This window comes from Ciconia boyciana, chromosome 5 (genome assembly GCF_034638445.1).
Source record: "Ciconia boyciana chromosome 5, ASM3463844v1, whole genome shotgun sequence".
In the NCBI taxonomy this organism is placed as follows: Eukaryota; Metazoa; Chordata; class Aves; order Ciconiiformes; family Ciconiidae; genus Ciconia; species Ciconia boyciana.
The window spans coordinates 67012633-67040095 of NC_132938.1; the positions used below are offsets into that span (position 1 = coordinate 67012633).

Genomic DNA, 27463 nt, shown 5'->3' on the forward strand with positions numbered 1-27463 from the left:
ATCTTTGGCCAAAAAACCCCACTGAATTTTAGTGTGTAGGTAAAGTTGGTATAACTTTAATGGCAATTTAATCTCATGAAGCTGGAGCTACCACTTTAAGGTTGTCTTTCTACTTGGAAAACTATGGTGAGCTATGCAGAAGAGCATGTACACACCAGTGTTTTTGCTAGGGCAGAAGGTAGTTAGTAGTGGTCTTTTGGCTTTGTTCTCCAAAGTTACACTGGAACAAAAGGTAATGTGTAGACTGATTGAAAGAAAGGGAAACTTTAAGATTAAAGGCTTTTGGTCTGTTTTGTTTGTTTGGGTTTTTTTTCCCTTTTAAAATTTTGTTTTCTCTTAAAGGCACATGTATTCATGAATTTCAAGACATTCTGATATTTGCAGTGAGATAATGGAGATATTTGTGCCAGGTTTTGGCTTCACACCTAAGAGACCACAGTTTATACTGTTATCAGGTTGCTGTCTTGAAACTTGTTTCTTGTTTCATGATTTTTGTGATAATTACTTTTTCTGTTGTTGTATTGGGAAATATCTTTCTCTTGTAAGTAAATATTTATATGCGTGGAAAGCCACAGAAAATATTGTTACTAAGAGCTTGATCTGATTAACATTGAGGAATGCATCTGTGATTCTCCATACTGCTGAATTTGCTTGGCAAAACTTTATTTCTAGAGATAACGTGCCAGTAGAAGGAAAGAAAACAAAATAGCACCTCTGTTAGAGGCTTCACTGAATCTCCAGGTTTAGAATTTAAATCAAAATGGTTTACTTATAAGCTGAAGATATTTTTCTATTTGCTTGCTTAGATGAAAAATATTGAAGTCTTCTATCATTTCCAAAGGGTGTTTAATTTATAAATTCTGTAGTTACCCTTGCAGTCCCAGAATCCATGACTATGATAGATGTCACATGTTTTCTTTGAAACTTGTTTTAGTAAATAAATATAATTTTTATAGGAGGGACAAATTTTAAGAAACTAGGAAGATGGTTACTTGTTCTTTTATTGTGTTTTTTTACTACTGATAGAATGTGAAGGAAATTATGTAGGACTATAGTGGCTGTTAACACTAAAGAAAAAAGGGAAAATAATTTGGATATGGAATGAAACAGAAGATTTTGGTGAAAAGATTATACTGTTCTTTGTTTTGACGGCATTGTCGTCTCCTTTTATAATGATACTTTCTTCGTGTTCAACTTGAGTAGCTTTTCATAGTGGCAGATGTTCTTTCCTTCACTGTCTCACTGAAGCAAGATTTATTGTTCAGTTAATCACACTTTTCACAGAGACAAGAGTATTCTAAGAAATACCATTTAAAATACCATTATTTGGATGTAGCCTTTTTCAGGTTATGTGCATTATCACTCATGGATAATAGTTTAGTTTTGATTCACAGATTTGTGTGTGGGCAAGGTGTTTAAGCATCCTTCTAAATTCTTAAATCCTTATGAGTGTAGTATTTCCAGAACAAGCCTTTTTGCCTCAGAAGTCTGAATACATGACGTGGCAGTGTTGATGATGAAGGAATGTTGAGAACTTCATTAGTGCTGTATTTTTGTCAGAATTTTTGACAAATCTGTTGAATTTGGTGTTTAAAAAATTATTTTTAAGTTAAAAATATTGGAGGCCAACCTTAGCAAATGCTGGCTTTACTGGCTATAAATGCTTGTTTTGATCTGTAATTCAAAACCCTTTTATCTAACAGTTGTTGCTTTCCTCCAGTCTAAACTGCAGTCGGTCACAGGGGAGTGGGAGGGTCTTGCCACATTTTCAGAAGAATAGCTGACAGTTGCTGTTGGTGGTATTTGATTGCAAAATTGGAAAAAAAAAATCAAACAATGTAGTTTACAATTGTATTAGTTTGAGGATGCTTTTGTCTTTTTAGGTCTAACGTAAATTGCTGCTCTGGTCAACAGTTAAAATGAGCTTGGTCATAACATAATCCCCCTCTGTGCACATGGCATGTTGCATAAGTAGTTTGCCCACTGGCCTATGTAGGAGGTGGCTCTCCCAGAGGAACTGGGAACTGTGGTGTGAACTGGATGGGTAGAGCTGCTTAGCTAAATGTATAGGCAGATGTCGTATAGCTAAGTCAGAATTATGTTGTTTTGAATGGAAATGGAAAAAGCCAAGGGGGAAAAGAGTTGTCATACAGGGTAATCAAGAGAACAAATGGAATTTATTAGGAGAAGCACTTACCACAAGAATAGTGGGGACATGATAAACAGGAGGCAGTTTGTAGGTGATAGTGATAACATATGCAACACTAGTAGTCTTAGTCTTGTTTGTTTCTTTGTGAGTTTTTTTGTTTTCTCTCCTTTACTGTTGTAACTATTCCTTAGAGATTTCCATTCAGTTATTGCCTATATGCTGAGAAAAAGGGACAGAGACAAATTGAGGCAGGGTAGAGCTGTAGAGTAATAGTAGTAGCTTCTATACTAGGGGAAAAAAACCCAACCAAACAGAAAACAGTGTTGTGGCAAATCAAGGGGGAAAGTTTTAAAATGTTTTTGCAAACATAGAAATGTAAGCCACTTGTAACAAACAGTAATTGGTAGAGTCACATTTCTGTCCTTGCTTTCAGTATTGCTTTGTGGGAATAGAAAGAAATAAAAGAAAAATTGGGCTAGTTACGGAGGTTTTCCTGATGTATCTGTTCTCACAAAGGCACCTTTTTCTTCTGGTGTAGTTAGTAGAAATCATCGGTTTAGCAATGGCAGTCTTGCTGTTATAAAAGCCTAGGTGGATGGAGGTCGTCTGAGCATAGTTGTGACTGTAGTAGGTTTAAATGCTGCCTTCACTCTTGCCCCCATGAGCCGTATGGATGTGCTGGCTAGACTTCTTGTGTGTGGACATGGCTTAGATCAAAAAGAGGAGTTGAGCACCAGTGCTGGTAATGGGTCTTTGAGCTCAGTCAAGTATTACTGATTTGCTGTTTGGTAAGAAAATGAATCTCTTAATCCTTTTGATATACCACTTGAGTCTTGTGCTTTCCTTCTTTAAGATACTTATTATTTCAATACACTTAATACACTGACTTCCAGTAGTACATTTTTTTAAACTCTAAACAATGTAGTGGCATATTCGGAGGGGGCTGGGGGATGGAATCTGAAGGCAAAAAAACCCGAAAGTAATTTCTTGGTAAGAATAAATGAAGGGCTGTTATTTATTCTAGGCACCCTTCTATTCTAGTCAGGATGATCTGCATGGTTCTCCTGTGTTGATCACAGCTACAGAAAATTTAAAAAAATGGCAACAAGGAAAGCAGTGTTACGTTTCCTGTAGCATGTCATTTAGTATTTCTTACATCCAAACTCTTAACCATGTCTGCTTTAGCTGTGGCAGCAATCTCTGCCAATTCTGAGAAGGCAAGTGCAGTATTGTCCAGCTGTTCTGGATCTAGGCAGTGTCAGAAATGACAGAAACAGATGTGCTGGTTCTTGGTTTCTGTTGGAATTTGTAACCTGGTGCCTTTAGTTGTGCTGAAATTCTCTGTAATTAATCTGCTGAGCTATGAAATGTGATGGCAGTTGAGGAGCTGGGACACATTTGCTTCTAGCATGTGCTATATGAGGCCTGCGACTTTCAGTAGGAGAGGAAATGCTTAACATTACAGTTGCTAAATCTGATAAAACCTGCCAGAGCTTTATAAGTAAACTGATTACTCACTTCATCTTGTATTCTTTCTCGTCTTTTTGAGCTTCATTTTATTCCTCTTGTAAGGTTATTCTTTGCTATTCTTAGACAATTCCATGTTTGGAACATGTTCTGTTTTGTTCCTCTTCTGTGATTTCCTTTGTTCCTTTCACCTTTCTCCCTTACATGTAGCTGGTATCCCCTAGTCTTTACAAGCTGGCAAAACACTTTCAAACATGCTTCTTAGAATAAATTCATAACCTTGTTTTACTCCTAGAATTCCATTGTTACACAGTTTTTTAATAATGTACTTTGCAAGTATTACAAAGTGGATATCCAATTTAAGTCAAAAGTTACAAAGTTATGTGAAGGATTGCTTGTGCAAGTCTTCCAGGATACAAACTTCAGATTCTGTAAAGAGTGGTGGCTTCCTTTCCCCCCACCCCTAATCCACTGTAAAATACCAGACAGATGTATCATTTCTGTAGAAGAATATTGGGATATATTGTCTGTTCTCTAGCAGCTGGGGAGGTGGTCCTCAGGGTTCAAACCTTTTTGATTGCACACCTCATCAGTAAAAAAACTTTGAGCATGCACTCCCAATAAATGTATAACTATTTATTTATAAATTATATACATGTACTGCTGTATTAGTATATTAATGTACATTATAAACCATATAAAAATAGAAATTTAAAAGGGTCAGATAAAGATAAAATAACAACTATTTTTAATTTTTAAATTTTATTTAGTAATGATACAAAAATTATTTTCTTTCTGCACCCCAGAGGATTGTCTTGCGCACCCCATGGGATGCATGTACCTCACTTTGGATGCACTGGGAGACTTTTTGAAAATTATTTACTTCACATTTTTTCTAGTTTTCTTAGCTTAGGAAGCTGCAATTTTCAGAAGGTCAAATATATTATATTATTGTACACTAGTAACCTGTTGAGGATATATATATTTTTAGAAGTATTCCTGTTCAGTATATGTGGAATACGTAAGAATAGTTGTGTAATTGTTTGTACTTCTTTATTATTGGAAGGGGTTTACTACACCTGTGATTTCCTTGTCAAATTGGAGTAAATTCAATAATCGAGTCATTAGTAAAACTAAATGTTTAAAGGAAGCATCTTAAAATGCTTTCTTATTGAATTATTATTACTGCCTTTGCACACCAGTTTGAAGGAAAACAGATATCTCTGGTAATCTTTTACATTTAAGTAGTTTAAAAAAAAATCTAGCTGTTAGTTTTTCAGATGCTGAATACTAAGCAGGTTAGAAAAAGTAATTTAATGACAAGAAAGCGTGGCAAATTGTTTCAGGTAAGTGTTTTTTTTAGGAGTATCCAAATGTATTATTAGACTTGAAATTTTTTTCTTTCGCTAGTCATTGCAAGAGAAGACTGTGTTCTCTGGCAGTGGAAGTCAATCTACTTTGCTCATTTTAACCTACCTGTCTAACTTCTGTGTGGGCCCTTATTTTTAAGTATAGGTAAACTTACAGTTATATTTGCTCAGGGGTGGTGTCAGTGTTGTATAGTTGGTGGTTTTTTGGGGTCTTTTTTGGTTTTTTTTGGGTTTTTTTTGGTTTTTTTTTTTTTTTTTTCTGATTTGGCCGATGGACAGAATTAATTTGCTTCTGCCTGCGGCATACAATGTGAATGTCCTGACTGATGGAGGTAGGTGCAAGCAGGGCATTCTCTGTAAAGTCATCCTGACTGTATGTTGTATGGATGCACTCTGTTGTTGATTCATATGATATTAGAAATGTTATCTTTTCGGCTTATTCCTTGAGGGGAAGAATTAGATAGGGCAGGATGCAGACCTGTGCAGCTTGGTTGACTGAGGTAGTCTGTTTCTCTCAGCGTATAGCAGATTGTTTTTATTTGCTGATAGGTAGTATTTCCAGACTGGACAAAAAGTTATGTGCTTGATGAAGTTACATGGATACTGAAAAAAAATATTTTTAATATTCTTGTAAATTCAAATTAAAATGTTAGATAACTTTTAGAAGTGTAGCTAGGGAGGGAAGTGCTGGGATAATGAAATGGACAGTATGGTACAGTGCTTTGATCTGTGTGTTTCATGTATTTGAGTTTAAATTCAGAGTAATGTAACTTGAGCTGACTTTCTACTGGATGTCATAAAATGACAGATTTCTGATTTTTAAAATGTCAAAACCATAAATCATTAGTTTGCTAAGATTGCACTAGCAAGCTATTAAAGAACATGGCAGTATTTACTGTAGATAAATGCAAATTTAAAAAGGTTCTCTGTATCGTGGTTTAAATGATTTATTTGCTTTCAATGCACATACGAATCTGATGTGATGTAAAGATTTAGGATATTTCATTTCCTGTATGGAGCTACCAATTTGCATATTATTAAACCATCTCTTGGAGTCATATCTTTCTTGTATGTCTTAAACAGTATCACAGGTTAAGGTACACTGAAAAAAGTTAATTAAAACAAAAGCAGAATTTAATGCTTTTAATGTGGATACTGGAAAGATACGAATTCCAGACGGATTTAGATATAGTCTATATCTATTGAGATCTATAATATAAGCCAAACTCAGAAAACTGCCAGGTTTTGTAAATATGCTTTTAGCCACTATTTGGAGTGTGGTGAAATTTTGTCTTGAAATTGTTTGATTTGCAAAAAATCAGCTTGGTAGTCCTTTGTTTCCTGAGGGATTTGAAATAAAGCTTATAGTCGCTTGGCCTCCTCAGGAGCAAAGGGCCTCTATGCTCAGTGTCATGCTTTGGACAAAAGCTGGTAGAGAATCAGTTTTATACTGTCTCCTGTTTTCTTCTCCAAACTTGTCAAATGGCCTGCAGGTTTGCTGGGTATATCTGCTGTTTGGTCTGTGTCAGAGTGTGGTTCCGTGGGCCCCTAGTACTTGTGTTTTGTGTCATGTTCTTGGCAATCCTTCTTTTTATATCAGCTGTTGCACCTCTTGATGGGTCAGTAAAGGTTGGGAGGAGGGTAAAATTCCTACTATTGGACTTGTCTGTGTCTTTCATTTTTGCAATCTGATGTTGAATTTCCAGAAGGGAAGACAGAAGCACTGTGCATGATGGTATGGAGTGCTGTAACTGTTCTGAGTTTGAGCGTAGTGTTTGTTTTCAATTTGAACTGTTTGTACTGAGATCGTTTTTTGAATGGATACCAAACTGATAAAATAAACGTAGGATTTTTTGGTCTTTTTTTTGTTCGTTTTTGTAGATAAAATTTAACTTCGCTAATCATTTCACTTAAAACTGGGATTGTTCCCTTTATAAGGTAGAGATTGAATTTCATTTTTTGGTACATATTTTTTAAAAAAATTCTAAAATATTTTTCTAAAATAGATTAAAAACCAAAATGTATAAAATCTGCAATTCATAGTGCTGCTCCCCCTGCCCCTGTGTTTAAAAACATTGTGTAGAGCTAATTCTTCCTTGCTTTGCTCTGCTTGCACTGGGACTGCAACTGCACACTACAAACTGAACTAATTGTGTTTGTGAACTAATTCGATGTAAAAATGCTTGCAAGCAGAGTGAAAATACTAGATTATTAGCTAGGGTAAATACAGCATCATTGATTACAGCATCATTAACTTTTAAAACTGTTGGGTTTTTTTCCCCACTTCTATTGGGAAGGAGAAACCCATAGGTAAATGTCACCACCATAAGGATGCTTCAGATGTATTGTACCTACCTGGAAAAGAATTTTGCTTTTTTACATTTGTTATTTTGGCTGAGAGAGTAGTTTTAATGTATACATAGACATAGCTCAGTGCCTTTTTAAAGAAAAGTTTTAATGAACTGTGTTATGTCTCAGATTAACTGGATAGGAGATATTTGCTGCTCTTTCCTGTATAAATTGGGTAAATTGTGTGCCTTCTGTAGTTAGCAGTTGCAAAGTTGAAGAAACTGGTTTTATATAAACTAATATTTAAATGTAAACTTTTCTGATAATTTGAAATCTTATCCAGTCTTATTTCCTGAAGATCCGGCTTTCTTCTTTCTTGTGACAGAGCATGAGATATAAGCTGCTGATATAAAGCTGTCTTGGGGAGGAAGAGAATTATACCGTGCTGAGCCACTATATTAAAAACCTGTAATGCTGGGCTAACGGTTTCACATACAACATTAGGTGGCAGTAGTAGACTCTTAACACCTTGTGGGTGCTTGTTAAATTTACTTTTAGGCAGTTTTCCAAACGAGAGACAGACTTGAAGAAATTTTATTTTAATACAGAACATTCATGTTACATCACTATGAAGGGAAGCAATGGGAATGATTTTTCCTGAATGATCCAGCTTTGATTAACTTTGATCATAGTTAATAACAGTATTGAACAGATTCATATGAAAGCATCAAGGTTAAAGTGGGTGCAATGTTGTTGTGCAATGCCAGTATTGATATGCCTGGTTTAAAATGGAACTTTCTTATTTGCCAGGTAAATTAAGGTGTAGGTTTTGTTAGAAACTTGGCAACAGGAGAGAAAGCAGGTAATTAAGAAGAAAATGTACTTTTGTTTGTTTTTCTTTCTTACCATCCTTCTTCCCTTAGACAGCAGAGGAGATGGGTACTATTAGTATTCTTTTTTTGTAGTGTAACTGTTGGGTACTGTTGGATGAGGGGAAACTGGTGACTTCAGCCTGAGATATCAGCAGGAAAAATTTGTGGTTTTCTGCTCTTTGTCTGATTGTTTTTGGTTTTTTTGGGTTGGTTTTGTTTTTCGTTTTGGTTTTTTTGAACATGAAAGAAAGCAAGTCCAAAGTTGGAGCAAGGTTAAAGAGGATGTTTACGAAAGAGGATGGAGTAGAATCTTTCCTTCTGTGAAAGAGTCACTGGTCACTTGCATATTCATGGTCTTGTGTTACTTTAAACTTTGAGCTAAGGTAGCAAATGACTTTAAATCATCTGCATCTTGCTGGAAGGTTATGACTTTGCCTTTCATTAGCGGGTCTTCCCATGGTTATTTGTGCTTTGTCTAGTTTTTCTGATTGCGTTATGGTTGATACAGTGGTAATACATTGAAGAAAAAAAGATTGACATCCAGGCTTTTTCTGTCCCTTGCTTGCCTCCCTATAACCTCTCTGGGCCTGAGCCCTGTTTGCCGTGATTTCACTGACTTGACATTCATGCTAATGTCACTATTTGATATACTTACCCAAACGATCAACAGGCTTTCCTACCAAATCTCCTCTTAGGACTCATATTTTCATACGTTCTCGCATCCAAGTGTTGTGTGAGTGATAGAAGAGACTGCATGGAAAAGTGGGGAGTGAGGGGCAGAAAATGGATTGCTGTAAACTAGTATGTACAAGTTGTTATTTTTCCCCACCTTTTTCCTGTTCTGGTCTGTAGAGGCCTTTCCAAATCAGAACCATCTTTTTATCACACCCAGGATGTGTACCATGGTGTTGACTTCTACTGTTTGTTGTGTGCCCTCAGGGGATTTGACCAGCTTGGGATCACTCATGATCCTATGAGATCCTTGCCCTCAAGAAGTTTTAGTTCTTATACTTCCCAAATCTTTGGCGTGTATTTTTGATGATCAATACATTTATTTTGAGTTTCTGAATACGTGAAAAGGGATGGAGTCCAGGATATGGGTTATTAGTTTGGTGGAAGATAAGAGTAAATGTAGGCAAAGGGTATTTTATTTATTGTTACTCAGAAGCATAATGGCTAAAATGAATCCATCTTTTTTGCGTTTGGGTTCTCCAGAAGCTGCATTCAGATTCCATCATCGAGGGATGAAAACCATGGTTAATTTTAGTTTGTTTGTTTGTTTGTTTTTTTAATCTTGGGTCAACTGACATGATGTAAAATTGCTGTAAGAACAGGATCATTTTGGATAACATAGCTATTTTGTGAACAGAAGTAAAATGTAGGGTGTATATCAAACCTTTAATTGTTGAAGTGGCAACTAGTTTAGCTTCAGCACATTTTCTTTGATGTTTATCTTGTATAAGTACCTTACTCTTATGAACAGAAGATTTCAGGCAGTTATCAGCTTTGTACACACAGCTTTGCAGGTTCTTATTAAGCATAAACTTTAAAATTTCCACTGAGATATAACTGGCCTATTTGAGTGCATTTTTTTTCTTCATGGGATAGGCATTTTCCATTGGATGGGCATTGTCCATACTTGTTGTTTTGGACACACTAAAGAAACAATTCTGAGATTAGAAAATCAACATCTTGAGGAAAAGGGAGGTCACAGTTTGCTTGGTTAATAGTTCTTTCATCCTGGCTTTAGGGGACAAAACAAGTACGTTTGTCTTGATGTGTAGATTATCTAGAAGGATAGATCAGAAGGATGAGGAAGCTCTGTAGAAGTGAAGTCTTTTTGGGAGGTTTGAGGTGAAACTGTGGAGATTCAGCCCTATAGTTCTCCCAAGCATAGCCCATTTGGTTGTTCCAGGAGAAATGCTGATTGTGGTCTTGGACTTAATTTCTTTTTTTCTGTTATAGTTCATTGAAATACTTTTCCTCATATTTTCTTACAAGCTTTTGAAATATTTTATATCTGCCACTGGGAGAAATTACTTTAAATTAGAGTCATAATCTAGATCATGATCTTTCAGGAAGCTGGAGCCTGACTGTGTTTATTCTGAACTATTTTCTGTATACTGTAGTTTGGTAGTTGCTCACCCAAAGAGTGTGTCATCTCTTTTATATCTTGGGTCACTTCTCCCATTTTATGTTAGATGAAAGGATCATTGCAAAGAGAGGTTTTGTGTGTTTAAATTGGATTTTTGTTTCTATTTAGAAGTGATGTAGTGCTATTTTATACTTAAAATTAGTGCTATTATGTTGACTTCTCATTAGTTTGGTTCTCTAAGGGGAAAAAAAAAAAATCACACTCTCTGAGTGTATGGTTAAAAATTGCTGTAAAGTATTCTCCCTGTTCTCAGTCAGCTAAATGTAGAAACATTTTACCAAAAAGCTTGAGCTATTGGTTTAGTTTATATATTTTTTGAAGGTAAACATGACTGGCAAAATGTAAAATTTGTGAGGATGTATTTGAATACTTTGAATGCTGCACTTTAAAACCATTTCTGTAAGCTTATACTTACATGCTGAAGAAAGAAAACGTTATGCCACCCTGTAGGTTGCTATAAAGATTGTTTATGCAGCTCAGCATAGGACTTAAAATACATTGAATTGGAGAATTTTGAAAAATGTACTGTGTGACACAGGAGACCAAATCATGCTAAAGTGCAAGGAAAGACTATACATCAGTTCAAAGGCTACATTATTCAAAAAAATACAACCATAAAAAAGGTAATAAGATTACATTCCCACACTTCATGGCTAGTAAGGTGCATTAAGCTGCTCAGATATTCATAACTTACTGTGACATTTGGGAAGATTACATTTTGCTGTGCACAGCCATTATTGCAGCTCAGATAATAACTAGCCAATGCATGGACCTGGATTATGATCCCTGTCATTGGAAACAAATTTGTGTTTTGAAGGTTGATCAGTTTCAAATCACCATTAGAAAGGGTTAATATGAAATACTGTGGGGTGTGTGTGTGCTTATGTGTATCTAATGGGTATGCATACATATAGTACATCAACTGCACTGTGCCTTTGGTATATTGCTTTCTCTGTCAATTTTTTGTCCTCACTTCCCTTAAAGGAAATGTTAAAATGGTAATTAATTCTACCATAGCATATTATTTCTAGAATGTACTTGCTGAAATGCTTATGTTTGCAGATTAGATTGGAAACCTAATTTGACAGCTTCCTGGATGGGTGGTTACTGATAATAGTGTATCTAGCCAAAAATGAAAGATTGGTGGTATAGACTATAGGGTGAAGGTAAGGTCACCCCTAGTTGCTGTATATGGTTTTGGTGTAATAATTGATGGTTGGCTGGTAGTTAAAACCAAATGCATAAAGAGTTGAATCTCTTGTTAAGAATTAGCAGGTGTTTTGTGGCTAGAATTTAACCTTCAGCTATTTTGTCTGTACATGGAATGCAGTATTTTCTTTGTTTCTTACCTTGATGGTGAGAGAGTGAGTGGCTTCTTGAGGAATACCTCAGTTTTGTAGAGGATAAATTTAGTGTAAAATAAAGTGTAACATTGGTTATGTATTTTACGTTTTCAAATGTTTTGTTCAGGTTTTTTTTAAGGGAGGGTGTACTTTTTCCTTTCCATTTGTTTTGCGATAATTCTGTGTTAATCCATTCTGCTCAGAGTTCTTGCTTGAATTCTACCTTACAGAGCTTTCTTGAGGTAGGCCTCTGCTCCATCTTACGGAAGGGGAAAACTGAAGCTTGGAGAATGATAATGACTTGATAGATTTGCTTGAGTTGGCAGCGTGAGTTGATACAGAGAAGCTGGAAATATAATTCTAGTCTCCCCATTCAGTTCCTGCAGTTTCTCTAGATATTAAGGAAGCATCTGATAGTAAATTGCGTAATTATTTTTCATGACCAAAAGGGGAGAAAATGGAAAAGTGTAAATTACTGTTTAGAAATTGTTGCTAGGAGACATTGTCTATTCTGTCATAAAAGCAGTAACTTTCTCTGCTTCTTGTGGTGTTTGGCATTACTGATTTACGCCCAGAAGACCAAAGATTGCTTCTTCAAAGTGACAAGATTTAGACACTTGAGGAAAATGTATGGTAATTTCAGTAGTTAATGAAGAGCATATATTCTGTTCTGTTGGGTAAGTTTATCTTCAGATCCTGACTAGCTGAGAGAAGCTGTTGGAGCTAATATGGAAGCAAGTTAGTATATGTATTTTGGGGCAGATTTGACATGGTAAGACTTTGGCAAGTGACAGTACTGAAGCTGTTAATGGTCAAAGCCTGTGAAAGGAACACCATGTAGGAGAGAAATAATGTCTTTTATTAGACAAACTTATGTAGAAGTGAGAACGAGCAGAAATACTTTTGATCGTGAGTCCATTTTGATCATTTGAGTCCATGCTATCTGAATTCCTATTTGTATGCTGGTATATAATGGGTATTATGGCAAGCATTAAGTTTAATACAGTTCTAAAGTCCAAGAGAAGTTTAAAAAGTGGAGGGGAGGAATTGAGGTAGAGGAGTTAGGTTAGTACAATTCATCTTTTCTTCAACTGGAATTTTTATTTTATTGAGTACACAAATGAGAATGAAGTAGGTTATTTCCTTACCCCCTCCACCTCCTTGGCATGTGCACATGTGGTTAGTTACTCAGTGTATGTTCAAACAAAGCCTACATCTAGGAGACCTGAAATATTATATGATTAACTGCCTTAGCCAAAGCATAGTCAAAGGCTTCAAACAGTGCTGCTGTTTCACATTCATGCAAATATAGCAAGCCTTTGCTTCCTTGTAGTACTTGTGGCTACTAATGAAACTGACAGTTAATACTTAACCAGCTTTATTCAGTATCTCAGGAATGACTTTTAAGTGTTTATAAGTGGCAATATTTCTGATATGCATCAGCTCCTTTGGCTAGAATTGCCCTCTTATTTGAGAAGTGTTAAGCACATGCGAAGGAAAGCTTTTAGGGCCACTCCAGGCCATTTAAGGTATCTTAGCTGACTTGTCTCTCTCACCTGTTTTGGAATGCTCACTTGGTCTCTTCACTTTTCAGCTGTGTGGCGCAGCTCAGGACATCTGTATCTTAAGCTACCCAAATGTTCTTCTGCAGCAATTGTCTGATAGTAGGTGACACCTTAGGAGCACCTTTGTTTAAGTTACTCAACAGAACTTGAAACAGAGGAAGAATAAGACTTGATATATTGATATTGGCCTCATTATGGTTTTTTTAGCTTTCGTCTTTGATAGCTTTATTCTTGCAGAATTAATAACTTTAAACATGGAATGGTAGTTTCATACAGTTGTCTTAAGGTTTTTTTAATCTTTTGTCTGAAAGCTTGTTGGAGGCCAGTTTGACTTGGAAATGAACTTTATCATCCAAGAAGGAGAGGGCATCACCTGCATGGTAGAATTGCTGGACAAGTGTGACATCACCTGCCAGGCTGAGGTGTGGAGCATGTTTACAGCAATCTTGAAGAAAAGTATACGCAATCTACAAGCATGCACAGAAGTGGGACTCGTTGAACAAGTGCTCAAGAGGATTGATAGAGCTGACAACATGATTGCAGGTACAGTTTTCACTCGAACTTTCTTTTATGTAAAATCTTATTGAAACATTTATTAATTAAGTGATATAAATTTGACATTGCATTTTATTAAGCAACTATATTGCTGTTCTTTTCCTTTTCAGATCTCTTAGTGGATATGCTGGGTGTGTTGGCTAGCTATAACTTGACAGTTCGAGAGCTAAAGTTATTCTTCAGCAAGCTTCAAGGAGAAAAAGGGAGATGGGTAAAAGAAAACACAAAACTGAAACCATTTTTGTAGTGTTGCTATATTTTTCCTAATGTTCACAAGTTAAAAGGCTGTTTGATAACCTTTATAATAAACAAATTTTAAATGTACCAAGAAATACAGGATGCTTTCTGGTATTATATCAATGAATCTTTTTACTTGCAAGCAATTAAAATACAGAGAGTAGACTAGTGATGAAATTAAATTTCCTCCTGGATCTATGGACTGGATTGGTCTTTTTAAACACCTGGGAATAATATGGTGACTCTAAGCAAGTGTTTTTATGTACATGTTTTTATTTTTGTAATTCCAGTTATGTGAAATTGAAGGGAAAAGGATTAAAACTTTTTCTGAAGAGAAAAGAGAAAAATAAATTAAAAATGTCTACATGGGCAGTTCAGTGTGCTCCTATTTTCACATTGTTCTTCTTTACCTGAAGATTGAAAAAATTTGTCTAGTTAGGGAAGTGAGAATTTGTGGCAGAAATTGAACTGAAGGAAATAAGCTCCAACTGAAAAATTGTATCATGTTTTCTCCTGTTCCTGTGTGAACTAGAAAGAGAGAAGAGGGTCTCCTTTTACTGTTGAGAACCTCCTTCCCTAAAGTAAAAATGTGTATGTTGTAAAAGCCACCAGATAAAGTATTCTTTAACACAAAATTGTTGTTTTGCTGGAATTGGGAACTATTTTAACAATGGTTTTACCTGCTTTGAATTTTAATTCAGCTCCTGTTATCTCTAAATACTCTGCCTAGTGCAGAGAAAAGGTAGCAGTGTCTCTGTCCACTTCAAATAATCTAAAAAAAAGTATTCAATATAAAAGGTAGCATACACAAATAATATAGCAAATTTTAAAAGACCCTTTGAAATAAATAACTTCGGAGATCTTAACTTGCGGAAATAAAAATACTCTAAACTTAACAGGAGGTTTAAACTTCATAATTGAACATACAGAGTATATTTAACCATAGATGAATTAAAGTTGTCTCTGTAACTAACTTTTTCATTTCCTGTCTCTCTGCTATTTGCATTTAATTTCCTTTCTTTATTAAAGACTAAATATAGAGGAAAGGAAGAGAAAAATGCCACAGTTGCATTGCTAAGGAGTCGCACAACTCCATAAATCTTAAAATCAGCAGTGCTGTAAAGATACAAAGTATTTGGCTACAACACAAATTACCTGGTTGAATTCTATAGTGCTGAAGACATCTAAGCAGTTCTCAGTGTTTCCTCCTCAGTTTTTATCCAGATTCATGAAGCACCTGACTATAATTTTGGTACATTTGAAATACTTGTAACAAATCACGCAATGCTTAGTTTTCAGAGGGTGGCTGCTTACAAGAGGGGAAAAAGGGCACTTTCAGGAAAAGATCAGAAGTGTAAAATCGTAGTTTAAAAATAGATCTACTGGAAAGTTATGAAGTGGTAAAAGAAGACGCACAAAATTGTTCTGTCACTATGACCAGTATTTGCTGTACTTCTGTTGTTGTGAGCTCGTATGCTTGATTTGGAGTTTATAGTTGCTGAGTTTTACAACAAAATCAATGTAGAATTAGACTGGTGGTGGGGAAGCGTTAAGTATTCACACTAGCGGAGCACTCAGTTTAGGTGCTCCGAACTGCCCTTGAGACTTGAATCTTTCTCCATGGATTTACATGAAGGGATATATGTAACCAAAGACACTTTAATCTAGTATATGACTGTAGTCGTGATGAAAATAGTCCTGTCTGATGATCCTCCCTCTCCCTTTTGCTAGGTATTCCCCATCTCCCTTGTGCTGGCACAGGTTTCATGCAGCCACAATCCAAAACTGCTGTAACTGAAAACTGATTTGCATTTGTTTTTCCTAAATTAGTTTTCAGCTGGATCAGTTAATTTTCTTCAGCTCACTGCAAATCCACACAAACGGTAGTGCTGATGGGAATGAATAGATAGAGGGAGGAACCAACATTCAGGGTCGGTTTAGTTTATGCTGGATGAAAGTGGCTCTGGCCTTTAAGTTCTTAATTTAGTTATCCAATTAGTTGTATTTCAGTGCACCTACTGCGTATTGTGTGAAGGTATCCATGACTCTTTGTTAATGTTGTTTATTGAAAGTGCTAAGTGTCTTAGCAGAGTATTACTCAACCATGTGCAAAGCTTTAAAATGTGTCAAAATTCATTTTTTGTGTGTATAGTCTTTTCTTTCTTATAGGTGTATTTTATTTATTTACAAGTGTAATAACTCTCTTTGTCAGCCACCACATGCTGGGAAGTTATTGTCTGTGTTAAAACACATGCCTCAGAAGTATGGACCTGATGCCTTCTTCAACTTTCCAGGAAAAAGTGCTGCAGTATGTAGATATTTTAAGTCTAGTGTTTGTTCATTTGTTGTTCTATTATGGCCATTAATTATTTTAATTTGTGATGTTCTTTTGTCTCATCTGTCATTGTCATAGATGTAGAGTTTTAACCAAATTTTTTTCTCTGCCTGACATCTACATTATGCCTAAATAAATCATGCTTATAATAAATGTGCATTATCACTATAGAAGGACAAATACTATTACATGAAGAGTGGATATAAATGGATATAAATGAGGCTTTTTTTTTTTTCCCCCCTCCACCGACTGATTCAGTTAAATCTTGTTGCAAGGAGAATCTGCCTGCTTTTCACTCCTGTGTTTCTGTGGGAATGGTGCTTGTGTTAGTATCCAGTATGTGTGAGAGTGGCTTTGTAGTCATTTGACCTTGGCTGGACACCAAGTGCCACCAAAGCTGCTCTATCACTCCCCCTCCTCGGCTGGACAGAGGAGAGAAAATATAACGAAAGACTTGTGGGTCGAGGTAAGGACAGGGAGATCACTCACCAATTACCATCACGAGTGAAACAGACTCAACTTGGGGAAATTAGTTTAATTTATTACCAATCAAATCAGAGTAGGGTAATGAGAAATAAACCCAAATCTTAAAACACCTTCCCCCCACCCCTCCCTTCTTCCCGGGCTCAACTTCACTCCTGATTTCTCTACCTCCTCCCCCTGAATGGCACAGGGGGACGGGGAATGGGGGTGCAGTCAGTTCATCACACGTTATCTTTGCTGCTCCTTCCTCCTCACACTCTTCCCCTGCTCCAGCATGGAGTCCCACTCATCAGAGATAGCCCTCCACGAACTTTTCCAACGTGGGTCCTTCCCATGGGGTGCAGTCCTTCAGGAACAGACTGTTCCAGCATGGGTCCTCCACGAGGTCACGAGTCCTGCCAGCAAACCTGCTCCAGCGTGGGTTCCTCTTCATGGGTCACAGGTCCTGCCAGGAGCTTGCTCCAGCAAGGGCTTCCCATGGGGTCACAGCCTCCTTTGGGTGCATCCACCTGCTCTGGCATGGGGTCCTCCATGGGCTGCAGGTGGATATCTGCACCACCGTGGACCTCCATGGGCTGCAGGGGGACAGCCTGCCTCACCATGGTCTTCACCACGGGCTGCAGGGAAATCTCTGCTCCGGTGCCTGGAGCACCTCCTCCCCTTCCTTCTTCACTTATCTTGGTGTCTGCAGGGCTGTTTCTGTCGCATATTCTCACTCCTCCCTTCCATCTGCTGTTGCGCAGCAGTTTTTTCCCCTTTCTTATGTTATCGCAGAGGTGCTACCACCCTTGCTGATTGGCTCAGCTTTGGCCAGCAGCGGGCCTGTCTTGGAGCAGGCTGGCATTGGTTGTATCGGACATGGGGGAAGCTTCTGGCGTCTTGTCACAGAAGCCACCCCTATAGCCCCCCTGCTACCAAAGCCTTGCCATGCAAACCCAATACAGCCTTACATCTAGAAACCTTTGCTAGGGAAACCACAGAAAGTGTTGAACTAAAAGTGGCCATACTGCACCATTTGTTAGTTCTTTTAATGATCAGATGATGTGAATAACATATATTGCTTATAAGAACTCTCTGAGAAAATGTGGATCCTAGACATGTATAGGTTGAATAATACTGCAAGAGGATTAAATTTAACAATGATTAGTCTTTTCATAATTGTTCAGGTGACTGATTCATTTTTAAGTTCTATGGTGTTCACTTGAAAAAGAATTTGATACTAAAGAGGTAGTTGGAAAATGATGTGCAGAATCTTCTGTATGAATTTAAGTATATCAACACTTTTGCTCCTAAAATTGTAGGATGAAATAGTATGTTTATAGTTTCATGCTTAATTCAGAATAAGATTTGAGTAAGATTTATCAGATGACTCTTTCTAGTTTTCTTCACATAAAGCCATTACCTTTCTGCCTCAGTGGCTTGAGATTAAATTTCACCAACTTGATGACATAATGAATTTTTTTGGAATGAAAACCTGAGACTGAAAAATGCAGACTACTAGAAAAATGCTTCTGCAGTTATATGTTTATCACATGCAACAGAACTTGGCAATAGAGAGACATGTTTTTGTTCCTTTTGGCTATTCATGTACTGGTTTTGTATTTAACTTCTAATAATTGTGTTGAATGCTTGAACTGTATGTGATATTGGGGTGCCTCAGTAAACTTAATGTGAATATTCTTATGTATTTTTAAATTAAGAAGTCTTAAGAAAGTCTTAAGAAATACTTAAGAAATTAAATATTTAATATAATTACTCCAAGATCCATTGGAAGTTAAACCAAATGATAGTGCTACCAGTTTCCAAAAGTTGGGCTCAAAGACATGCAGACTGATTAGTTAGCTGGTATAGAGAAGGATTTATAGCGTTTTGTTTGGACAGGGATAGCTGGATGGAGCGTGGGAGCATAATAAGGAGTCTGGCGACACTCAAGTTCTTTGATGTTTTTTGTTTATTGGTATTGATTATCTGGACAGCATCTTTGATCAGAGGTTATAGCAGTCTTAGTTGAAGTGTGTATTGCAAATCTGTGCAGCAAAACAGTGGAAAGTTAACAGCAATGGTAAAAAAAGAAACCAACCAAACAAAAACCCCCACACAATCAAACCCAACTGTTTGAAACAAAGGGCCCCGCCACACAGTTTATAACTTAAGAGCTTTTGAGCTAACATAAACATAGTGTTTGATATGAAGATTTTGGCTGGTGGGGATTGTACTACCTTTCTTTTAAGGAAGTTTGTAAGTCTGTCATATTCTAACTGGAAGGTTACATAGACGTGAGTTTCAAGAGAGAAAAGGATCTGTTAAGTGAAATGTATATGAGTCTCTTTTTGTGGCCAGATTCTTTTCATAATCAGTTACTTTCCTGAATACCAACACTATGTGAAAATAGGTTCATAAATCTGATTATTCTGTCAGGTTACCACAAAACCAAATCAAGTTGAATTTGCATTTTGAGGATTTTTTATGCTGTAAGGTTTCCACTAAAGCATTTAATTTTTGAAATATAGGTTACTATTAATAATATTCTTTGAGATATAAAGACCAGTTTTTAAATATTTATATCAATTAAATATTTTAACAATGGGGTACAAAAAGCACAGAAGTTAGGCCAGAGACTAACTGGCCTAGTTAGTATAGAGTATAGAGAAACTGTACGCATTTGTAGTGTGTACCTGTATATCAGTATACATTTGTAGTGTATATCTTAAGCTGTATACTCTTACTATGTGATGTTGATCTTTCCACATGAATAACTTTTTGCTTTCTTTAGGCTATTGCCTTACCTCCTATAGCCAAGTGGCCGTACCAGAATGGGTTTACTTTCCACACTTGGCTAAGAATGGATCCTGTAAATAATATCAATGTGGATAAGGATAAGCCTTACTTATATTGGTGAGTATTATATAAAACTCTATTTCTGATGTTCAGTTTCTATTAATTGTTCAATGATTTCTGCTTCCACCTGTGTATGTGCTGATTTTGTTCTAATTTGTTAGTTTTCGAACAAACAAAGGACTTGGTTATTCTGCGCACTTTGTTGGAGGCTGCTTGATTGTAACGTCCATAAAATCAAAGGGAAAAGGTTTCCAGCATTGTGTAAAATTTGATTTCAAGCCACAAAAGGTGAGTAAAAATAATAAAATCTTTCAAACAGGTTTCATGAATTTAGAAATGTAGCCTAGGGGAAGTGTTATAGCTATTGATTAGGCTGGTCTTTCTGTATAAGAACAGTTACAAAGAGCAAACCAAATTTGTGTTCTGAATTCTTATTTATTTTCAATTTTACTTATGAAATGTACAAGAAAGAGCTAGAAAATGCAGTTTATCAGAAGTTTTATGAATTTGTGAGACTTGTGTGAGTTCTCTGAGAACTCTTAGTACATATATGCAGCTTGAAAGTTACTAGGCTTGTGATTTTTTCCTTCTCTGTTTATACTGTGTTTTCTCCCACCTCCAGACATTCTCTTGTCCTTTTCCTAAAGGGTTTTTCTAAGGCTCCCCTTTATGTCATTACTTACTTGATGTGGACAAATGCAGTGTTATTTTAAGAAAGCATGATTACTAACCCACATTTTGTTTTCCTAATCAAGCTAGGACCATTAATAGGAGTTTGGTGGTCTTACATGTGGGAGAACAACAGATTCATTCTTGAAAGAATGTGATACTTTATGTTCACTCAGGTTGTCTAGAAAATAGTCTCCTTGCATTTGCTATTTTATTCTATGTATCTTTTTTAAATGTAAGAATTAAAATATGAGTTGATGTATATTATTGATGTATAAGGCTTGCTTGCCTATTAAGTAGTATTACACTATGTTGAAAATGTTTCCTTCTTCAATTAGATATTCTGCTAATGTTTCTGGAGCAACTGGTGTAAACATTTTGTGGGAGAACAGGCCTCCTCAGGAATTTCTTATCAGTAATCCCTTGCTGTAAATATGGATTCTGTTTGTGGTAATTTGACATGCACAGCCTTTAAAAGTCTTTAGTCTGGAGTCATCCTTGCTCTTTGGAATGACAACATTTGCGGTAGTCCATTATGCTAAGAGTAACCCAACTTAAAACTTATTTACACAGTGGTTTCAGTGTAAATTTGGTTCAGCATTGTCATGAAGATTTTTTGAGTTCTATGCCATAAATATCTTTTAAGCTTCTGTGTCTACTTTTTGTGGAAAAAAATGGCATATTATCCTTTGACATAGCTATGCAAGAAAACTCACCAATGACTTAATCTTTTCAACTTAAAATAAATCTTTCAATGTTAATTTAATTGACATAAATAGTTGAATTTGTTCTACTATGCTCCACTTTAATGCTTAAGCTACTTTGAGTCTATAGAATTTTATCAATTGTTTTCTTATCGTTTAGTGGTATATGGTTACTATAGTGCACATCTATAACCGCTGGAAGAATAGTGAACTTCGATGTTATGTGAATGGGGAACTGGCATCTTATGCAGAAATAACATGGTTTGTCAACACCAGTGATGTAAGTAATCTCTGTGTACTAATATCTATAGTTGATAATCTTGATGGATTAAATAGATATCCTTTGCCATTTTATTAATAAACCTCCCCTATTTTATGCATTTTTAAAAAATGTTGAAATAAAATTAATAACTTTTTGGTAGAGGAGTAGATTCTGCTTTTATACATCTCAGAACTTAAAATTTGTTTCTGCTGAGACCCTCAAATGCTTGTTTATGTAAAAATAATATTCCCTGATAATATGTATATTCTTTAAATAATTTGCTTGTGTAGCGTACATTAAGCCCTGTTACGGGGTTCTGTTTCATTTTCAGACATTTGACAAATGTTTCCTGGGTTCTTCAGAAACAGCAGATGCCAATCGGGTGTTTTGTGGGCAAATGACGTCTGTTTACCTTTTTAGTGAGGCTCTCAATGCTGCTCAGATCTTTGCCATTTATCAGCTTGGTCTGGGATATAAGGTATCTTAGAATTGACTGTAAAGTTTCCAAAGTTTAATTCTGATAAGACTCTTTATGGTGGGTTTTAAGAATGTTGTGACACCTCTGTGTCGTTCTAAAAATGTTCTTACTGTGTATTCTTTTTATTAAACTCTTCCATGTTTCTTCTATAAGCCTATATATCGCCTCACAAACTACAAGTAAGCATTAATTCAATTGTTTAGTTTCTTATAAAAAATAAATTTGAGTTCCTGTTTACTTCTCAAAATTTCCATGTTGGTGTCTGGGAGAGGTAGAACACCACTGTTATCTCTCACTAGGTTCACGTTTTCATTGAGGCTGAAAGCTTTAGATCAGCTATGATGTATTTGTTTTAGAAATGTAGCTTTATAGTTGATTGTGCTAGTCAGTCAGTTTTTTTTAATGTGTGAAGTTAGTGCTGAGGATTAGTTTTGTTGCAGTGATTTATTATTTGTTTTGTCATAGCCTGAGGGGCACTAATTGAAGACTGTTATTCCCTAGCAGCTGTACAAACATACGCTAAAAAAGATGGTTCCTATTCGTCTGCTCCTCAATTATTAGTTCCTTCTGAGTGAACATTGCTGACTGTCATTCTGTTTCCTAGCTAATGTGTTTCTTTTACATTACCCACTGTTTTGGCAATGTCAGTCTTCAGGGGTCAAAAAAACCCTCTGCAGTTCTGACTCTGTAAAATTGACTTTGAGTCAATGTTCTTATGAGTCCCCTTCTTTCTGAAATATTGCTAGATTGAAGAAGCAATGTTTTAGTCACTTTTTGGCAATAGTTGTGTTCTGAACCGTATTCTCAATGTGTGTAATCTAATTTTTTTTCTTTTTTCCTTCCTCAACCCTGCTCCCCAATCCAGGGAACATTCAAATTCAAGGCAGAAAGTGATCTCTTCCTTGATGAACATCACAAATTGTTGCTATATGATGGCAAACTATCCAGTTCTATTGCTTTTATGTACAATCCAAGGGCTACAGATGCACAGCTGTGTCTAGAGTCATCCCCTAAGGATAACCCTTCTATTTTTGTTCATTCACCACATGCCCTCATGCTGCAGGTATTTCAACATTTTCATAGATTTGGAGGATACAAATGATTTCTGTTTGAAAACCTAAAAACCAATTTTTTTAGGGATTTGGACAAGATAGGGAACTGCTGATAGGTTGGCTTTTTGGGTTCTCCCTGCTGCTACCTCCCCTGTTTCTTGAATTAATGTGGATACACAAGAATCCTAAGAAAAAAGTTTATTTTATCAAAGTTACAACCTAAAAAAAGTCAGAATTACAAAGGCTGTGTTAGCTTTTCAAAAAAATCCTTCTTCCTCATTTCTGACATATGTTCACTCCCCTACAGATAATACCGATCTCCTGTCCTTTGCCCTGTTGATATGATACCCTTTTCTTCCCTATGCTTTGAATACCTTAATCTTTTAATTTGTCAGAAGCTTTTCATGTGTTCTGTTCTAGGGTTTCTCTATTACTAAAGACTTGTCTTAGAGTTTGCAAGCCACCTCCTGTATATTCATCTGAGGATCTACACTGTAGGCTGTATTTAAGGCAGTAGGTCAGCCAGACTGGGCATTTACTGTGGCTGTGGCAGCCAGTTTGTACTTCTTGCTGTTTCTTTTTATTTGATAATAATACAATTTTTATATTGAAGAAATTTTCAAACTATTTCTAACAAACTTTTGAATAGTTTCTGAAGGAGATTTCAATATGTCTTAATTCTTCTTTGTCAGGATGTGAAAGCAGTCTTAACGCATTCTATCCAAAGTGCCCTGCACTCCATTGGAGGGGTGCAGGTACTTTTCCCTCTCTTTGCACAGTTAGACTATAGGCAATATTCATCGGACCACATTGACACAACTGTTTGGTGAGTGCATGTACTTACTGTGTTCTGTTCTTTGTTTCTTTTTAAGTAAAGGAAATTACCTCTTGCTTTATTAAGTGGCCTAGTGCTTTAAATTATCTTGTGCAACAATGAATTATGTCTAACAACGAAAAGCTGGCCTTGTTACAGGCAGGACCTCAAAGTGAAGTGTTTATTTGTACCAAATTTTCTATGAAAGTTCACACAGAATCAAAATGTACACATTTCTACTTCACAATTTTTTTTGTGTAACAGAATTACAGACAATTCTCTTGAGCTTATTCCTGTCATGGAGAAAATCCACTGGGGAAGGCTTTAAGAGAAACCCCAGGAAGGATAAATTTTTCAGCTACATGAAGTTATTTCTTGGAATTCTTTTGGTTTTTTACCTTCAGACTTTTTGGAAGATTCTGTTATTCGGTGTTACTGCCAGACTTTTCCTCTAGTTTCAGCTCTATTTCAACTCGGTCCAACTTCTGAACATCCAGGCACAGAAACTGGTGGAGCTCCTAAGTTAAAGAGTAGTATTAATTGCAGAGGATTTGCTTTTTAGAATCCTGGTGTAGTTTGCTCTGTTTCATTGCAATTGTAGTTTCATGACTGTTTAAAGATGATCTACATCCATATTGTTGCTAAGAAGGGGTGGTCACAATGTTCCTTCAGCCCATTTGTACATTCCTGGGCCTCTCTTGAACTGGCTCAGACTTGGGCATCTATGTGATGAGTCAGGGATTTGATTCAGTTGCAAACTGGCCCAGCAATAGAGAGGGGTTTATAGCTGGCTAAGGTCTTGATTCATAGGCACTGGTGCTGTGACACAGGGGGAGGGGCATAAACATTCCTTCTGGCAGCAGCACAGCACAAGTTGAATTAGTTTGAACCAATAGTAAAGCTGTGCCTAGAAACATATTTCCGATATCTGCTCATCTGAAAGCAGTAGGAAGTAGAAAGGCATTTGTTACTGATCCTGCAGAAGTTTGTAAGTGAAATACGAAGCAGAGAAGAGTACACGCTTAATGTTGCCTTTGTGCAAGAACATATTTTCAGAAGAATTTTGCTATTGGCCAGTTATCTCAGAATCCAGAATTTCAAGTTAGAAATGCATTACTTAAAAGCAAGAAGTTAGACCTTTCAAAATTTAGTCTTGCTTTTTGTTTTAAAAATTCTGATCTGAGCGTTTATATAACACATTAAATGTATCTCTCATTGTAACTCTTTAAAACGTTTTTCTTTACTAAAACATTGTATTTTTCAGTTCTACTTTATTGGCTTTCATCATGGAGTTGTTGAAGAACTCCATTGCTATGCAAGAGCAGATGCTTTCCTGTAAGGGCTTTCTTGTGATAGGGTATAGCCTAGAAAAGGTAAAGCAAATCTTTCTTGATGTCTTACATTAATGTATTTTTTTGAGAGAAATACTTTTCCTAGACTGTTGCAGGGCTCTTCCTTAAGCAGATCTTCTTTTACAGTCTTCCAAAGCCCATGTTACCCGAGCTGTACTAGAACTTTGCCTGGCCTTTTCGAAATACCTGAGCAACTTGCACAATGGGGTGCCCTTGCTGAAACAGCTGTGTGATCATGTTCTCCTTAATCCTGCAATATGGATTCATATCCCAGCACAGGTAAAATTGCTTATTCTTACGAATAAGGTACCTTATGAATTGATTTGGGAGTGTTGAGACTAAGCCTGGACTCCAAGATTTATAGGTCCTGGCTCCCCAGCAGAAATCATAGGGGGACTGTTTTCAGACTCTGCTTTTCTGCATGTAACTGTCAAGTTTTGCAGACTCCCAAGGTTTTCAGGGAGTTCGGAAACCTGCAGTGTTCTGCAGAGCAGAGTTGGGAGTGAATTCTGGAGTCCCTGACCCAGTCAGTGTTGTAGATTGAGAAGGAATTTTGAATGGGTTAGTTGGCAAAAACCCGACAATTTTTAAGATAAATTATCCTGGGTGTCAGATTTGAAGTCTTCATTTAAATTGACATATTCCCTGCAGAGTATTTTTGTTTTGGTGAATATATGTTCTCTGAGAGCGAATGGCTTGGATGGAAACTTTCCAGTTGGTTCTACTTGAAACCTTCTTACCAAGTTTTTTGATCCCCTCCATAAGGGTTTGTTTTGCATGTCAAAAACTGAGACAGTACTACCAATGCTACTGTTGAAGTTGTCGTAAAACATTTATGTTTGCTACAGCTAAATTAAATTATTAAGTATTATTTAAGTCATTATTTCTTAGAAGAAAAAGGGGAAAGAAGATATGTAAATAATTAAGCCTATAATAAATATGCACCTTTCAATAATAGTTCATGTGTGACCCCGTTCTGAACAGAGAGGTTGGGCTAGATGATCTCCAGAGGTGCCTTCCAATCTCACCTATCTGTGATTGTGTGAATACCATGGTTTCATGCTCCTATGAGCATTGACCAGCTTAAAAAAACAACAGCACTCTGTAGTTTTAGAAATAAAATGAATTTTTTCATCAGTTTGCAAGGGTTTTAAGAACTTAGTGACTGAGCTATGCAGAGAAAATCTATTTAAGACATTTTAATAGATGAAATTTAGGAATGCAGTTGTCTGATGTGCTGCATTTTTGCTATAATGATTTTTGATCTCCTGATTGGGTGTTGTAGGTTCAGCTGATCCTGTACACTTACCTGTCTACTGAGTTCATTGGCACTGTTAACATATATGGTGCAATCCGGCGGGTTGGGACAGTTCTTTTGGTCATGCATACCCTAAAGTACTATTACTGGGTGGTTAATCCTCAGGATCGCAGTGGTATAACTCCCAAGGGCATAGGTATGTATGCATTTCTACTCTTACAGGCTGATGTTTGTTTTAAAAAAATGTTGTATAGAGTGTATAGAACTGTAAATGTTCCAGAAATAATTTTATTTTAATGTGGTGGGTTCACTGTAACAGTTCGAGCAGTGTGGTTTTGTCCATAGGATATTCTTGAAAGCTTTTTTTTTAGAAACTAATGGAAACTTTCTTCAGAAGTCATATCTTCTGTCACCAAAGACCTACGTGAATTAATACTAGATAGAACTTGTCAGAGAAATGGTAGGGTTTTGAAAGTGTAGAGCTGTGCCTGGGAATGTGGTCTCTTTATGGAGCTTGTTCAAGTACTGGACAGGCTTTAAGTGCTTGTAAGATCTATTGATAATAGCAGCATAGCTGAAAACAAGCATACTGAGTCTATCTGACAGGTGTAGGGATCTGAACTTGTTGGAAAACTGCTTAATAAGCGTGCTTAATCCAGACAGCGAACTCGTGGCGAAAGAAGTAGTAAGAAATTTAGAACAGGTGTTTAGTACTTGTCATTGACATGGAACACAGCACAAGAATACCGATCCTAAGAAAAAAGCAACAAGAATAGCCACATGACTCAGAAATCCAGTACTGTAAAAGGACCTGGGAAGTGAAATGTGCCCCAGCATAACATAAACATATGCAGGTGGAACTGTCACAGATAAAGGAATTAATGCTTTTTGGAAGTATGCCTTTACAGCTCTTCTAATTGTTGGTCTGTGTTTTATGGCGTTGGGCACACAGCCTCGGCAAAGTGAGAATAATTTATATTTCTAGTCTCTCCTGTAATGAAGAAAGGCTCTGGAATTTCAGAGAGGGAAGCAGGTGATGAAAGAGAGCTACATGTACTGGGAGTGAGTGCTCCTTAGATGTGTCCAACTTCCTGACACCAACTTCTCGAAATGACCAACCCTTCCTGTTAGAGGGTTGCAAAGATGGTTTTGTAGTATTTTGCATCCTGTAAGGAGCAAAGCATGTGTGTTTTCTCCTTTCTTTTTAGTGAAGACA

At 36.5% G+C, this 27463-nt stretch overlaps 1 protein-coding gene across 6 annotated transcripts in view; it reads left to right on the plus strand.

Moving 5' to 3' along the window:
- Positions 1-27463, plus strand: part of LRBA (LPS responsive beige-like anchor protein) — a 433706-nt gene that overhangs the window by 35149 nt on the left and 371094 nt on the right. For all 6 annotated transcript variants that reach the window (XR_012042586.1, XM_072861998.1, XM_072861994.1 and 3 more), the window contains exons 3-14: positions 13522-13753; positions 13876-13976; positions 16215-16310; positions 19594-19715; positions 19820-19946; positions 21192-21311; positions 21625-21771; positions 22637-22834; positions 23516-23649; positions 24902-25010; positions 25116-25268; positions 26275-26443. Coding sequence is in view for 5 of the 6 variants with exons in the window: in XM_072861998.1 (XP_072718099.1) it covers positions 13522-13753; positions 13876-13976; positions 16215-16310; positions 19594-19715; positions 19820-19946; positions 21192-21311; positions 21625-21771; positions 22637-22834; positions 23516-23649; positions 24902-25010; positions 25116-25268; positions 26275-26443 (1708 nt within the window). In the remaining variant the exon portion in view is untranslated. The remainder of the gene's footprint in view (positions 1-13521; positions 13754-13875; positions 13977-16214; positions 16311-19593; positions 19716-19819; positions 19947-21191; positions 21312-21624; positions 21772-22636; positions 22835-23515; positions 23650-24901; positions 25011-25115; positions 25269-26274; positions 26444-27463) is intronic.